The 16,361-nt window shown below is 38.1% G+C and overlaps 1 protein-coding gene across 2 annotated transcripts in view; it reads right to left on the bottom strand.

Moving 5' to 3' along the window:
• Window positions 1–16,361, bottom strand: part of tusc3 (tumor suppressor candidate 3) — a 65,505-nt gene that overhangs the window by 10,422 nt on the left and 38,722 nt on the right. The window contains exons 5-9 of one of the 2 annotated variants that reach the window (XM_046408750.1): window positions 15,733–15,873; window positions 15,442–15,531; window positions 3,600–3,663; window positions 736–810; window positions 66–244 (exon numbers count right to left, since the gene is read on the bottom strand). In XM_046408750.1, the coding sequence (XP_046264706.1) occupies window positions 204–244; window positions 736–810; window positions 3,600–3,663; window positions 15,442–15,531; window positions 15,733–15,873 (411 nt within the window). In that variant the 3' untranslated portion in view covers window positions 66–203. Of the gene's footprint in view, window positions 1–65; window positions 245–735; window positions 811–3,599; window positions 3,664–15,441; window positions 15,532–15,732; window positions 15,874–16,361 lie in introns of those variants that run through there. The other variant, XM_046408743.1, reaches the window with a different exon arrangement.

Here is a 16,361-nt window from a genome sequence, read left to right as displayed (position 1 = left end):
ATAAAGTTAAAGGGAACCAGTGTAAATTTATTTCTGAACAAGTTTGCGTACCCACAAAGAAATAGCATCTTGTAATACAGTACCACTTGCTATTAAATCGCCTTCCAGTGCGCCTACTGTTCCAAAGTCATGGTGTAAATTACAGTGTGCTCAAGAAATAGGACATGTATTCTGACAAACCGTAGGCTAGTGAGCACAAAGCACTAAAGGAAGCGCAGAAGGCATTTGTCCCATTCAGTGGAACCTGAAGAGGTTGGGAAACAAAGTAATGAAATGTTATTTTCCAGTAATAGAGAACTGCAGTAAGAGGCCTTGCAAAGAAATAACTGCTTATGAAGCCCAATCTTAAAGGAGAATCTTCTCCGCACTTGGGTTAAGTGTGACAGATAAGATCCTGAGTGGAAAAAGGACTTCCCTGCTGTTAATGTCACAGTCAGAGATCTAAGTAGAGAGAATTCATAATTAATACCTGAATTTGCCTGCTTGCCTTTGATTATAGGAAGTTTTAATTAGTTAGCATATTCATAGCTGAACATTATCTGTGTGAATGTGTGATTGATTTGTGTTTATCTTAGTTATATTTCTACAGCTGTTTGTTCTACAGAACTTCAGCCTCACTAGCACCAGTGAAGCCAATACTGAACTAATAGGAATGGTCCAAAATCAGGGAAATGAAGCTTGAAAAAGGACCAAAAAGAGATTGATAAAAAAATGAAAACAATTTTGTCTACTTACTTCTCCTCTTGCCAACATCTCCCTTGGAGGTGGCAGCTTCATTTAGCAGCACCATCCCCATGGTGATTGCAGCATCTGGGACAAGGTTGTCAAGGAAACAACACACTCACAATACAGGAGATGGAGAAGCTGGAAGTACACACTGCCCCAGGAAGAACAGCTGGACATACATTTGCACTTAGTGATACGGGCATATACACACACATAACCACTCAAGCAGATTAGCAGGAAGTCACATGTTCTCCAACAGCCCAGAAAATTCAAATTAAAGCAGGAAATTGACCCCTTTACTGCTTTAAGATGAGTGTGGCAATTCAGTCATGTCTTTCCTAAGAGCTGGAAAAAGGGAGAAAGGTTTCAAAGAGTCACACGCAGCGTGTGTCATGTTATGTTTGAGAGATGGCAAGTGATCATATGGCAACAAAACTAATATAATATACTACTAATAACATTATAACATAACTAATAATATAAAAATAAACAAATAATCTTTTTTTTTCTGAGATAAACCCATCGCAGTATAACATTGTCTGTACTGCGATGGGTACTGCGACATCATGGATTCCCAATTCAATGGGTTTCAAAGGCCACACAGAAGAGTGATGTCAAGCCATTTTGCAAACATAACAGACTAACAAAGGCACACATGCCACAGTCATGGCCCTGGGTTCTGCAAATTATACTCTCAAGACTGTCATGCATTACAATAGCACACAGTCATGGAACAAAACAAAACAACATAAAACAACTTAATCCTGAGCTGATTCTGAATTGCGGCAAAGATGAAAAAAACGTACTGCCAGGCAGCCAAAATCTCATGAGCAACAGGCACTGTGACTGAGTAGATGAGATCTATTATCCACTAGGATATCTTACTTTTTTAAATGTGTCAAACATTTGGGAATATGACAATTCATTATCATTTAACTAAAACATTTTGTATTATCCATTAGTTATCATTACCATCTGATAGTGTCACACAATCTGTCAGAAAAAGAATGAATTCACTCTGACATATCAACACACATAATGAACACATTCATGTGGCTTTAGAAGTGTTCAAACACAAGTGTGTGTAACCGACACACACCGCAGTGAGTGTTTTCTAAATCATTGCAACACCTTGCCACATGTGGCTTATCATTTCAGATTCTTTTCTTTCTCCCGCATTTTCTGCAGACATATCCACACAACTGTAGAAAACCAGACAGGGTGCACAAACAAAAGCTGCCACATGGGAAGATACAGAGCAGGAACTAAGCCATCCTCTTGATGATATGGGAACAGTCATGATAAGCTGGTGGGACACAAACACAAGAGATATCTCCACATACAGCGAAAGAACTGAACGAGTTTGGGTGGTTGGGGAAAAAGGGAAGATTTGCCACAGTGTGATAATAAAGTCATTATAACAAATGGAGAACCATCAATGCATTGAATAAGAGGTTGCATCCGCACTGAACTGTGGCAATAAGAGCAGACTTTTCTGATGGCATGCAGGGATCCTACTTCAGACACCTGTCCACAGTAGAGGAACACCACAAAGTTGGTGGGCAGGTTAGCCGAGACAGATCATCCACAAAATGCATATCATTACAATAAAAACATATCTTTTCATTGCTTTACTTGTAGACATTTAAGTCAAATTGGAATATATCAACTATTTCATCCTAAGCTCGTATGGTTATGCAGCTGCACATGGTATCGGTATGTGTGTGCAAAGAATTAAAGAACATTACATCCGTGGGGAAAATACATCTATGACAGTCATAAAATGTGTTTACACCACCTGCACAGACGACAAGGGTAGGTGTGTTAGCTTTTGCAGGTGCTAATGTGTGTGTGTTTCATTCAGATGCAATCAGATGGACAGAAAATAAAAAAATAAACAGTGTGAGCATGGACAAACAAATATTGCTGTGCAGCAGGTGCGACCTTGGACCTGTTATTTCCCATGGGGACAAAGACAGCAGCAAGAAGTGAATGGTATCATTACCCACACACATATAAAAGCACCAGTGCAAGTATACATGGGAGCATAAGCACAGAAAGAAGCAGACAAACACAAACAGGCACATCTAACTTTCTAAACAAGTGCAAACGTAAGCACATACAGACACGTCCTATCATCAGGGGTTGAATTTGGAACGAATCAGGCAAGGAGGTGAAGTTAAGGGAGGACAATCCCATGTCTTTGTATAGTCTGTTTGTTAAGACCAGCAGACAGCCTCCCTATGGAGAACACACACAGACAAGCTTTCGTGACAGCAAAATTGGATGCTGTTTGAGACATATAAAAGGCAGCTTTTGTGGAGAAATACAGGATTTGTCGACAAAGTCAGCTTCTGGACAGTTTGCGGAGAGTTTAATTGCTCTATATTAGAGGTTGACCGATTTATTTGTTTTGCCAAGAGGACGTTTCACAAACTACTATTATGGCTGCGCAGCCTCCACCAGACATGTGGGGACATACATCACACTTTTGCATGATGGTTCCAAATACAAAATTAAACTAATCTATGTGTCTACCTGTCATAATTTAAATTTCCAAATAATTTATGTTTAGGTAACTTTATGTAAGACATAAATTATGAGCATACATAAGTATGAATTAGAATTAAGTTAAGTGCTGTTCTGCCAAAAGCAGAACTTCAGTCAAACTTATCTCTGTTTTGCTAGTATAATTTTGGTTACTGTGTTAACCACAAATTTGATTGTTATTGTGACCACCTTTTAAACAGACAGAGGCATGAGTGCACTGAAAATTCAGTACAGCCGACTAAACAGTCTTAAGATGAACACAAAGGTAACATCACCTCACTATGAAACCATCATTCACCACTAACACACTGGTGGAAGGATACTCAGAAGAAGGATGATGTGAGACTCAGCCACAAACTGAGCCTGACTGCTGCCATGAATATAACTCTGTGGAGGAGAGAGAGAGAGAGGGAGAGAGGCAGACAGACAAAATAGTTTAATTCATTCCAACTGACAAACGGTCACACTTGATAACATTGAAATTTCCATATTGACAAAATGAAGAACAATACAGTAAAGAAATGGAGGGTTAATTTATGAATGGTGAGGAAAAGGACTGCACAGTAAAACTGGAAACGGTGAATAAAGAAGAGAAATATTGGCAAAAAATCATAAATATCATAAATGATGAAGAGGTCATAAGTATTATAGTATTATGCCTTTTGTCAGATTTAACATGTGATGTGTATCTATCTATATAGAGCGAGATAGAATAGTTGTTGTTGCTGTTGTTTGTTAGTTGTTTAAGAGAATGCTGCTACACTGTTCTGCTGTGTGTGAAGCTCCATAAATGTTTTTTGGACTAAGAAATGTCATCTGACTTCATCAAAATGGGGATGAGTAGATTATCATTTTTGGATGAACTATTCCTTTAAGTGGGATATAGGAGTGAAGAGAATGTATTTTTTCTTAGTTACAAATGAAATTTAATAGCAGTTCAGATCTATCATATGAGTCATATATAGATACTATGTCTTCCTTGACAGAAAACGTATAATATTATATTATTATAATGTTGTTAATACAGTGTTGCCCTGAACACTGTAATATCTCCTATTATAAGCGTGTAAAGGCAGATGAGCGAATACTTTTGGCAACATAGTGCATAATAAATGCATCCTTTGATACACTGACCTTTAGGTTCTAAACCTCTTGATGTTTTTTTTGTTTGTTTTTTTGCACGGTGATGGTACAGCTACAGTACAGCACAAACTGTACACACAACGACTGTGGACGAGGATCCAAAATAAACTTGATGCTTAGCAACCTCGATACAAGTACATCAATGCTAGATACTCGTGATTTATATATTCATTAACACTAAAAACTTGCTGTTGCCTTTGTCAAGGTAATTTTTAATTATTCATGCTTAGGGTAATAAACGATTACCAAATTTCCAGCTATATACAGTATGTATAGAACAGTACATGCAAAGTATTCACATCCACCAGTGATACTCTAACAATATATGTCTTCTTTTTAAGTAGCCAACAAATATGACACATCACACAATTAGTATCCCATGTCTCAACCACTGAAGAAAGTCTTTCACAAAGGACAATGCTTAAGAGTCAAACTGCAAGCATGATAAGATGTCAGAGGCCTTATTCAACTGGCATCTGTCTGTAAGCGATGGGAGAGCACAGACAAAGGGAGACAAAGCGGAAGTCTTGTGGAAACGAAACAATTAGAAGGCGAGCATGGGGAAGGAAGTATTTCAGTGTGTTGAATCCCTGCAGATTATTAGAGTCTAGGTTTACGGCACTTCTAAGGTCTGTTTTTCCACTTGACTGCCCCAGTGTTCATTGACTTCCCTATCAGACAGGAATAAGGATGGAAAGATGAATAGGAGATGACAATGGAGGAGGAGTAAAGGGTGGACAGCTTTTTCTTGCTTCACTGGAGAGAAATGAAGAATTTTTGCACTTCGCAGCAGACGTAAAGGCGACAAAGGCTCAAGGCGGAAACAGATCCTTTTGTCTTCACCACAAACCTGTTGCTCAACATTGGCTGATTATTACCACCATGAAAAAGTATTTGGAAGTTTGTGTACGATTGCAGTTTACATTCATAGTCTTTACATAAGAAACTACAAGTGTAACTCAGCAGTGTCATGAGGAATGTCTATTATATTAAATTACATACATCAGTTAAATTCCAGGTTATTTAAACATAAAGCTGCTAGCAGAATGGTTATAACACTTGTTATATTGAGAGTAAAGCAATTTAGAAAAACACAAAAAAATTACATCATAACTTGCTGACACAGCAATCTGACTGACATTTGGCTTTTTCCCAAGCATCTGTATAAAACTCAGGGGAGTGAGTTGGGTGCTGATTAACTTTCACTACTGTGAAGCATGATGGTACTGTGTATAATGAGATGTAGTTCGCATTAAGACTGCATTGCCTGTTGAAAATTTTCAAAATGGAACTTGACAGATGTTATGCAGGTCACTTTTTATGCTCTCGTCCGATAATCATTTCAACTGAGTCTTTCCTGCCATTTCCTTTCATTAAGTTGCCAGTTAATACAGGCACACAGAGAAACATTCGATGCACTCAAATACAAAATCTCTGAGGGGTGGACAAAATCTTAGAAACACTTTTCTGTATAACAAAACAGTCAAAACAGCAACAGAATCAGCATCCAGTCATAAGGACATAATAAACACAAGTGCTGCCTTGATGCAATGTGACACAAAAATCACAGAGTTGAACCAGCTCTCCTCTAAAAACACAAACATATATAACAAGATATAACTAGAATCACTGGAACTGGGCTCAACATGAGATGAGGTATTTAAAGGTCTGAAGCATCCTGACTCATATTGGTATTCAGTGAAATTATCCCTGGTTTTATTCCAGATTCAAAGACCAAGGACATTTTTATAAAGTGTTCAATAACTGTACTGGAAAAAGGCACGCTGAGAAAATGGCACAGCTGTTCCACATTACAACAGGCCAACTAACTAGCCCATGAGCAAACCTTAATTGAATGAGACAAGCGCAGTGCCGCCCCCCACCCCCACCCCCAGGGGAATGTTGAACAGTCACTCAAGAAATGATTTTTAAATCAAGTACACTACTCGTGGATGAGTGGCTGGTTAAAGAACATTGGGGAGAGGAAACAATAATTACAAAACACATCATCTAACAAGTCTGCAAAAGATTGGAAAAAAAGAAATTCATGAGAGAAACTGCATTAGTATCCAACGGTAAGCTGTTTCTTTCATTACTAAACTTAACAAACACTACTTCCTACAATTTTTTTAAACCAGGTCTGAACAGAAACTGCAGATAGAGGCTATGAGCAAGGGCAGCATTTGGGGGATGAAAAATTCCTCAATCCCTGGCCAGGCACTTCCAATTAATCTGATGGATTAGGATGCAGGAGTTCCATTCATTAGTGTGGAGAGCTGAGTGTGTGTGCGTGTGGTGTATGTTCCTTTGCATGTGGATGATGGAAATTAGTAAGTAAATGCATGTCTGTGAATGAGGCTGTTTGGGGAGAATTTGTCTATGTGAAGGAAAGTGTGTGTGTTGTTCATTAAAAAGACTTAAGACATCAAGGTGGTCTGGAGGTAAATGCAGTCACGGCTTGTTGAGCTAACATGGGGATAAATGGGAGCTAACTCGACTACCACAATCTCTGTCACTTAAACACACACACAGGGGTTATCTACACAGACTAATTTATATACTTGTGAGTAAACATGTGCAGTCTGACAAATGTGGTTTAATGCCGAATGCAGCCAGACATCATACAAAAAGAACCTGTTCTACATTTTTGAAATGCACTGAGACAATTAAGTCTGTTGGGCCACACACGTGGTTGATGATGGCTACCACTACATACGTGCTGAAATCGTAAGAGATCTTCAACAAAAGATTTAATTGTGAAGAAAGAGACGTTCAGTGCAGCAAATTAACATTAACATGACAGCTGTGTTTGGCTAAAACAGCTTTTTAAAAGCATTCATCTTACCGCTATGTGTAAGTGGTGGAGGCAAGGGCACAGGCTTCGTACATACTTCGTACTTTATTTCAATATATATTTAAAAACAGACTAAGCAATTTCCCAAAACAGCTGGGGATTGTAGTTTTTAGTAAAATGTTGTTTAATACAAGTACATATTGTTCATGTTGGGGACTACATTCAGCTGTGCATCTAAAAGTATCTAGTTCACTAGTGAACATTCATGGCAGTGTGATAATATATATGCCATCGCCTTAAAATGAAACGTGAATGTGTCACCCGGAGATACTATTAGGGTCTGTGATGGACAACAGAGGAGGCCACATACACAGACAAAAAAGAAGAAATTAGAATGTTGACATACAAGGTAATACTTGTTAGTAAGATCAAGTCATTGTTTATGGCTTTTATTGGGGGAAAAAAGATAAAATTTATAATTGTAATGTAATGTGATTTATATTACAGCTTGCTGGCACATGATTTTTTCCCCCCTTCATAAATGTAGGCAGTTTCACAGAGCGGAACTGTACGATACAACTGTGATCTGCTACTGCTCCAATTAATCTGATGGATTAAATATCAAATATGTTTACACCCTTAACAAACACCCCCCCCACACACACCAAGGACGATTCACTGTAGAATTTTTTTCATTAGCATGCTTTGAGGATCAAGATCTCACGAATATGCAGCTTTACATTACTGATACAAGAGCTAAGATGTGAACAGCACTGTGAGTGTTTGTGCTCAAGCACTCATTTGAATACACTGACATTGTTTATATAAGAACTGCATGAAACAGCCCATTTGTCAGACTCTGAAGCAAATTAGGTGTCTGCACTAATGCATAGACACAAACCCAAACACATACGCACATAGAGGAAAGCCATAGTTACCTCTGTTTATTACTGTGTTGAAATGAAATTGAGAACTGGCTTTGACAAGAGGCTGTCAGTGACATTTTCAAAGTGTTACATCTTAGTGTGCTACATGTCAAAGAAAATATACATTATGGGAACCTAAGTACCAATAAAAATGTAACACACCATGTAGACAAACGTATCCAGACAAACCTCTTTGTAGGGCTGTTTTTCAGGGGTTGGGCCCCTTACTTCCAGTGAAGGGAAATCTTAATACTGCAGCATACCAAGACATTCATGGCAACAGTTTGGAGAAGGCCCCTTTTTTATTCCAGCATGACTGCCTCCAGAGCACACAGCAAAGTCCATATAGACATGGCTGGATGAGTTTGGTGTTGAAGAACTTGACTGGCCCACACAGAGCCCTGACCTCAACCCCATCCAACATCTTTGGGATGAACTGGATTGTATATTGCGAGCCGGGGCTTTTTTGCCCAACATCGGTGCACAAATGCTCTACCGCATGAATGGTCAAAAACTGCCACAGAAACACATAATCTTGTGGAAAGCCTTCCCACAAGATTAAAAGTTGTTACAGCTTTAAAGCTGTTTGTGTGTTTAGAATGTGATGTCACTAACTTCCCTGTTGGTATAATAATCAAGTGTCACAATACTTTTGTCTATATAGTGTAGTTGAAATCAGTGGGAAGTTACATCAACACTTATCACACAAAGTGTATGAGAAATGAGCATACTTTGTCCCTCCTTTTCTTGACTATTTTTGCTTTAAAACCAAACTGTTAATAGCTGTGGGCCAGATAACCTTTACAAATAGCTATATTCATCCTTTTTCACCCTGTATCCTGTACTTGTGTACAGTGTGGGTGAATGTGTGTGTTTTGTTTGGTAAAGGTCAGGAGCCACTCAGTCAGGAAGAGGGATAAATGAAAAGTCAGCAAAGCAGAAAGAACAGAGAGGAGAAAGAGTAAGTAACAGAAAGGAAGAGAGATGGAGTGGAAATGTGTGCTACATTTATATAGTCAAAGGATAGGTTTGACTGTGTGTGTTGCTGCAAATGGGTACAGTGACAGGTGATCAAGGAAGTGAACCTTGTAAGGTAACTTGGGCAAGGGTGTCAGCTAAATACCAACAACATAAAAAGAGAGCAATAGCGTGAAAGAGAGAACCAAGGGAAAGGATGACGGTTTGCAGGATTATACAGCTAACTTGAATCAGACCTGTAAACAAGACATAACTAGTACTGACGCAGTGCAGAGCTGAGTCATGAGTCAAAATGTTGAAAAAAATAACTAGTATATAATTGTACAGAGGGGCAGTAAATTAAGCAGTAAATTAGTTTTGATTCACTGCTATATGATCAGAATTTAAATATTTCTTAATTTACAGAGAAATGTACACCAACTCATCCATGATTTAATGTCTAACTATAAAAGAGCATATGGTAGGTGATTTATCCAGAACAGGTGAGGGACTATGGGCAGGTTCACTGAACCATTCATTCATTAACAAATATGGTAGTCTGTTTTAGGGATGCAGGTGATGCTTTAAAATCTCATTATCTTCTCACTGTTTCTGTAATGCAATGTTTACACACTCAGTGGAGACTTCAGTTTAATAACCCAAGAGCAAATTTAAGCCATTTAAAAGTTGTTGTTTTTTTTTCTTTTTTTGAAAAAAAAAAAACACCTCAATCAGTAAAGTCAGGCGACTTTTCCTTTACTCAGTAGAATAAGTTTATTTATGTTTTCCTTTTCAGGAACATATGGAGGGATGACGAGATGTTAAAAAAAAAAAGTTCAAAAAAAGACTTAACGAATTGCAGGTTCACTCCACAGGCTGTCCAGCATATAAAACTCTCAATTTTGGCAGCAAAATCTATTAAATTCTATTAGGAAAAGAATAATGTGAAAGAAAAACAAAAAAAACCCAAACAAATCCAACTAAAAATCTGTATTCATAGACTCAGAGCTAAATTTTAACATACACATTAAGACAAAATGTTGGTTATCACTTTCATAATATTAAGAATTAAAAGAATTTGATATCCATACCAGGCTTAACTACTGATAAGTTGTCTTAACAGGTCTTTCTGAGAAAAAACAAAAATCAAAAACAAAACAAAATTGACTGTGAAAAAGGATTACATCAGTGCAGTTCTCTTCACTGTTTTCCTGTCTGTCAAAGTTGAACTGATTTTACTGCTGTTTTACATAGCACTGAATGGTTTAGGCCAAAATACATTACTGATCTGATGCTACACTGCAAACCATCAAGACCTCTCACATCTGGTCAGATACAAAGAAGTAGCATTCAGTTTTATGGAACTCATTTGTGCAGCAAATTCCAAGAAAACTGGGCTCTCATTTTATTTAAACCAGACCTAAAGACTTGTGTTGTTGCCTCTTTTTTAAATAAATTTGGGGCTATTTATTCAAAAATTGAACATCACTGTATCTGCACTGCATCATTTTCATCCTCCTAATATGTGCCTTTTTACATTTTCTTTTGATATTGATGGATATTTTGTTTATCTTACCTTTATCTTAATACTTTTTAATATGTTGTATGTAAAGCACCTTTTTATTTCTTTGTTGTTTACCTACATCCATGCAAATATTTCACCTCAAGGTGACCTGAAAATTTGAACCCTTTGATTTTTATTAAAATTTTATTAAACTTGGTGGTCCAGTACAGAGAATACAGACCGACGTTTGGAGGGCATATGTCTAGTATAGCCTGGCTTGAGTGTTAGCCATTAGCTGTCCAGCTACAGCAGTTTACCAACTAGCCCTGCTAGGTGTTACAGAGGAACTCACCTATCTCTTCTTCCTTTCTTCTTCCTATCTCTTCTCTTTCTTTCTCTTTTCCTCCAGAATCTATGTGTTTAATATATGATTTGCAATTACAGTTTACAGTTTTAAAAACAATAGTTCCAATCGCTTTGTGTATGTGAGTGTCTGAGTGAGGTGACAGAGAGGAATGGTCAGAGTCTACTGTTCTGAACAAATATTCAGCCTAAAGGACCATTTATTTCACCGCTTCACTACACTGTTCAATTTTCTCCATATCGGCTCAAAACACACAGATAAACACACAAGCATTTCCTCGCTCAATCAAAAGCACACACACACACACACACACACAGATGTACAGGTATGGAAAAACGAAGCAGCACTCACATTCACTAACACATACCACACACACTGATGTCCTGTGCAAGCTAAAAGTCAACTATTTGCAAAAAGCCAATAAAACTGACAGCAGTGTTTCTTTAAAATATGAGAGGTTAGCAGTACTATAGAGAGGCTTTCTACCAACAGCGGGCAAAATCCATCACCCAAACATGTGAAATCAGCTGGAAATATGGAAATGTCATCAGCCAATAGTGTGGAAGTAAAGAGGGGGTTGGTCTAAGTAAAAACTAAGAAACAATAACTGAGATGCTTCATAAAAGGTACCCTGTGTTTTCCCTTACATCGCTCAGAGACAGCTTAAAGTTTGTTAGAACATATTCAAAACAACACTCAAAACACTTGATAAACGTTTAAACGTTTATCCCCCACCCCCATCACTTTCTTTGTCTGTATGTGCGTGTGTGTGTGTGCGCAAAAATGAACTAGTAGTATTTTCTTGGTTGCACAGTGAGACGCTCACTACAATTTCGTCTGCTTGGTCATGCCATTTGTCAGTTGACAAATCCTTTCAATATAGTCTACCTGGTCTCGCTCGCTCATCATTTTAAAGGAATTACTCTGTCTGGGGAGAGAGGGGAGAGTGGGAGATTAGAGAGGGAGGTGTGAGGAAGTAACATGGAGAGAGGAACAGAGTAGAACATTAAAGATAAGACAGGTATCTTCTCAGTATTGTCTGCCCAGTTCAAGCTATTCCCTGTTCAAAGAAGGGCAGAGGAGAGATTTAAAGAGAGCAGAGGAGATGTGGATGCATTGGGAAAAGGTATGAAGGGAGGAAGGAAATAAGGAAGAGATGAGAGCCATTTACACAGGATCTAATGTAGCTATCCCTGCTGCTACTTTGGTTGAGTGGCTACAAAATAGCAATCTGGTGTGGAAGATCAAGAAAATGTGGCTGGGTTAAAGCATGTAGGTCAATGAGGCTACTGCTGTAGAGGAAATGGAAAGAGGAGCAAGAATGATTAAGGTTAGGCTATAAAGCCTATAGGAGGCTAGGCCTGAAGAGCCCTTAACAGGAAGTTAGACACAGCCCTCAATAGATTCACATAATTCCACACAATAGGATCCCACACACTCAGTGGCCCCTTTATTATGTACACCTGTGCAATCTCACGCTATTCAATACAACCAGAGAAAATGGAAATAAAGTTTTGTTCTTCGCTATTCACATATAGGAGGAGGTCAGAGTATTAGAAACTCCTTTGAATTTAATACGGTATAGCACAAGCAGATCACTAAAAACTACTAAAAGATATTATCACCTCTATGACAAAACTGAACAGTTAACAAAACTGTTCAACAAAACTGAACATTACAGGACTTTATGGGAAACATTTGAATTTGATTGCCTTAGACTGTGCAGGTGTGCCTAATTAAGTGGACACAGTGAACCTAACTCATAATATCTTTCATTATAAAGCTGGCATTATCTCATATCAACATATGGGAGAGAATGTCACATAATCATTCACCGAAAAAGAATATGGATTTCATGTCATAATTAGTGCACAGTTGAAATAAGTAACAATGCATCTCCCTTGGTTTGATTGAATTAAAATGAAGCGGCTATCTGGCAAGCTGGGGCTACTGTGATGCATCGTAATAATACATTCATTTTAAAAAGCCTATACTACAGTACCGCAAAAGTAACCCAATTAAAAGTGTATCTTTTGCTGCAAAAGGGAATCTTCATGTGATGTATTATTTTATGATGTATTATGAATCAGACAGTGAATGTAAAGTCAGGCACTTCACTTTTGTCCTACATTTTCAATACTGCCTACACTGCCTTGCAACACAATAAACAAATCATAAACAATATCATACACATGAATGCTAGCACGACTTTAAAGAGTGGTGTGGTTCTATGATATGTAAACACCTGATCGGTCGTGAAGTTTGCGGCTTTCGTAATTTTAGCAATGCATCATAAATACCATCAGTCATGGGATTTCTGGCGAGTATTTCCAGGGTGGACAAAGCTCGTCACCAAGATAACAAATCCCCTTTCGTTCAGAACACCAGCCAAGTGTTTTCTTTTTCTTTTTTAAACAGATGAAAGCAATATAACTTTAATAACTGTGAGAAATTCACTTCATTATTTTCACTTGTTTTAGAAACTGCCTTTGAAGTTTGTTAAAATCCCAAACCGTGAAACCTTAATTTTATGGGTAAACTAGTAGTTTCCCCAACTTAGACGGGGCGTAAAATGGGCCTCTTGCCAACTGTTCAGCTTTCTGCCTCTAACTGGTATAATTTATTTTCTGCAAGCTCAGTATTAAATCTTTCATGATGTGCTCACCTTGCATTTGAATCAGATGTCTATGGCTATTGCTTCCTATAGTTAAGGAATTCATTTCTGTCTTGATCTAAAAAGCTGTTCAAAGCTTAACTATATTAAAGTATTTATTAGCCAAGTAGCAGCATTCAGGTAGGAATGCCTTAAACTAGCTGACTGCACTTTTTTCTTACATAGACATGGTATGAGGATAGACAGGGATGTAAAAAAGAGAGGGAGAGGTGACAGAGAAAGAAAGAAAGCAGCAGGAAGGGAAAAGGAAGTTAAAGGATGGAGGAAATTGGGTCGTTAAGGAAGGAATACTTAAAGGAAAGAAAGTTTAGACAGGAAAGAATAAAGGGGAAAAATGAAATCAAGTGAAAGTAAAAAGCAGGGCACAAGTTTCAAGCTAATCTAAACTGATTGAAGATTGATTACTAACAATAATCACTGGGAACAGAGTGGAAACTAACGTGAAACTAACTTTTGGGCTGTATAAATAACTGTATAAACTTTATAATGTTCAGAAACTAAAAAAATACAGCTTCTGGTTATGAGTGCAATGCCATACTGAATTATGATTTAAAAGGTCAGAATTTTTATCTCATACAATAGCATCATCTCTGCCTGTCAGTGTTTGTCCTGGGAGAGTAAGAGTAGTTCAGATGCAAGTAGGTGGCAAAGTAAGAGGGGTGGAGAGATAGAGTATTGAAATAACAGGGTGAGAAATAGAGCAAGTGGAAGCTGAGAGCTACAGTTGAGCACTGCATAGGATGTGGGTTACACCTATTTGTTGTTGAACACACTGAAAATGGCATAAAAGTAACATAGCCTGACAAAAAGGGTGCAGAACAAGAGAGGGGGTCCATACCATTTGGAATAGGAGATGGAAAGGGACAAGGGGGAGGTTGTGATGTTTTTTATTTTCTTTTTCTTTTGACTTTATGAAAAAACTTTATTTTGTGCAGTTTGTGCCCTCTCCTCTGTTGTTCTGCATGTATTCTCTAGGAGTGTTTGCTACAGGAAATACCAATCATTTTCAGTCTTTGCATGAGCTGAATTGACTTTTCTTACAATAACATCAGCACCACTTTGTATACACGAGGTCCCTGACCCCATGTATCCTTCACATGAAAGAGTTTGTGTACATGTGTACAAATACAGACATGACAGCACAATATTGTAACCTCATGATCACGATTTTAAAGTAAATTTCCTTCACACTATTTACTCCATCCCCTTCACTGCTCCCTCATTTTCTCAGTTTTTGTCATATTTTTATTTTAATTTCACACTTGAATGAACAAACTTAAATGATGACCAGAAAAACCATATCTGAAAATGCTGAAAGGTGTCTGTGTTCGCACACATATTGGTAATAAGTGGTAACCGTCCAAAGACACAGAAGAAAAAACAGAAGAAGTGAGGTAAATAAAACAATGTTGATATTACCACTTTGTAACACACACACGCACACACACCCTGAGTACTGACCTGTTAGCCTGTACCTGGTAATGGTTCAGACTAGCGGATCTTACTCATCGGAGTAAACAGCTGTTAAACAGCTTTATCCTATCCTTAAAATATTATGTTTTGGCTTATACCTATTGTGAAGAAAAAATAACGATAGAAAGCAGAAAAGAAAAACCGAGAACAGCAACCAAGAAACAAGAAGAAACAAACAAACAACGAAAGACAGGTGAAGAAAGTGGGGGTAAAGAGATTGTGTGGATGAAAAAACAAAAGTGGAAGGGTAAGAAGAACAAATGAGACAAAAATGGTGATGGACTCATGTACAGGTATATAGAGATGGGAAAAAAATAATGTAACTCATACCACTTGTCCATTCTGGGGGTTTTTGTGGGCGTAGGGAGGACCTCTGATATGATTCCACATCTGACCAGACGTCATTGCAAAAACTACACACTAGAGAGACATAAAAAAAAAGGTTTTGTTAAAACAGGGAGATTTACTTCACCTAGCTTGTTCCCAACGTAGTTACCCTTGACTTACGTCCCTGGCTTGTGAGGTCAAATATTTTTGGCAGAGCTTGTATTTAAGTGGATTAAAAGGTTTGCACCTAAAACCATGTGTGTGTGTGTGTGTGTGTGTGTGTGTGTGTCATACCAGCGCAGCCATAGCCCATCCAGTCTTGTTGTATATGAATTCCAAGTTGTTCCTCCTCAGATACAGTAGACCTCCAACCAGAGACACTAACAGAGCCAAAGCAATAGTCCCTGAATAATTAGGAGGACGGAACACACGAATCTGTAGGGGAAGAGACAGAAATACTTTTACATTTTTCATATTATATTATTTTAAATTATTATTTGTAGCACATTATTATTGTAGCACACATAATCTCAGTCCAATGGCACAAATACAGAGGCGCTAACATCTACCTGGGTTTGGGAGGGGTATGCCTTGAAAAACTCATGAGGAGAATTACTAGTAAGTTGAACAGCTGGCTGTTTTATTGTCTCACAGCTTCTGCACAACATATACAGTACAGCACTGTGTTGGTGATAAAACCATAACAGAAATAGAGCCTGTTATAATAATAAAATAAAATAGAAAATAAAGAGCAGTCCCCTTCAAGGCAAGGATAGGGGTCTACTTGAAGGCCTCTTCGTGCAGAAGTTGTAATGCAGGAGTACTTCTTGGCTGCGGCCTATCCCAGCCGATTACAGGTGAGAGGTGGGGTACACCAGTCACTAGCAGGGCAACACACAAAGACAGACAAACACACGCACTCA

This window comes from Scatophagus argus, chromosome 2 (assembly GCF_020382885.2).
Source record: "Scatophagus argus isolate fScaArg1 chromosome 2, fScaArg1.pri, whole genome shotgun sequence".
Lineage (NCBI taxonomy): Eukaryota > Metazoa > Chordata > Actinopteri > Scatophagidae > Scatophagus > Scatophagus argus.
Note: the sequence above shows the minus strand (reverse complement) of the source record. Positions and strands in the feature narration are given on the sequence as shown.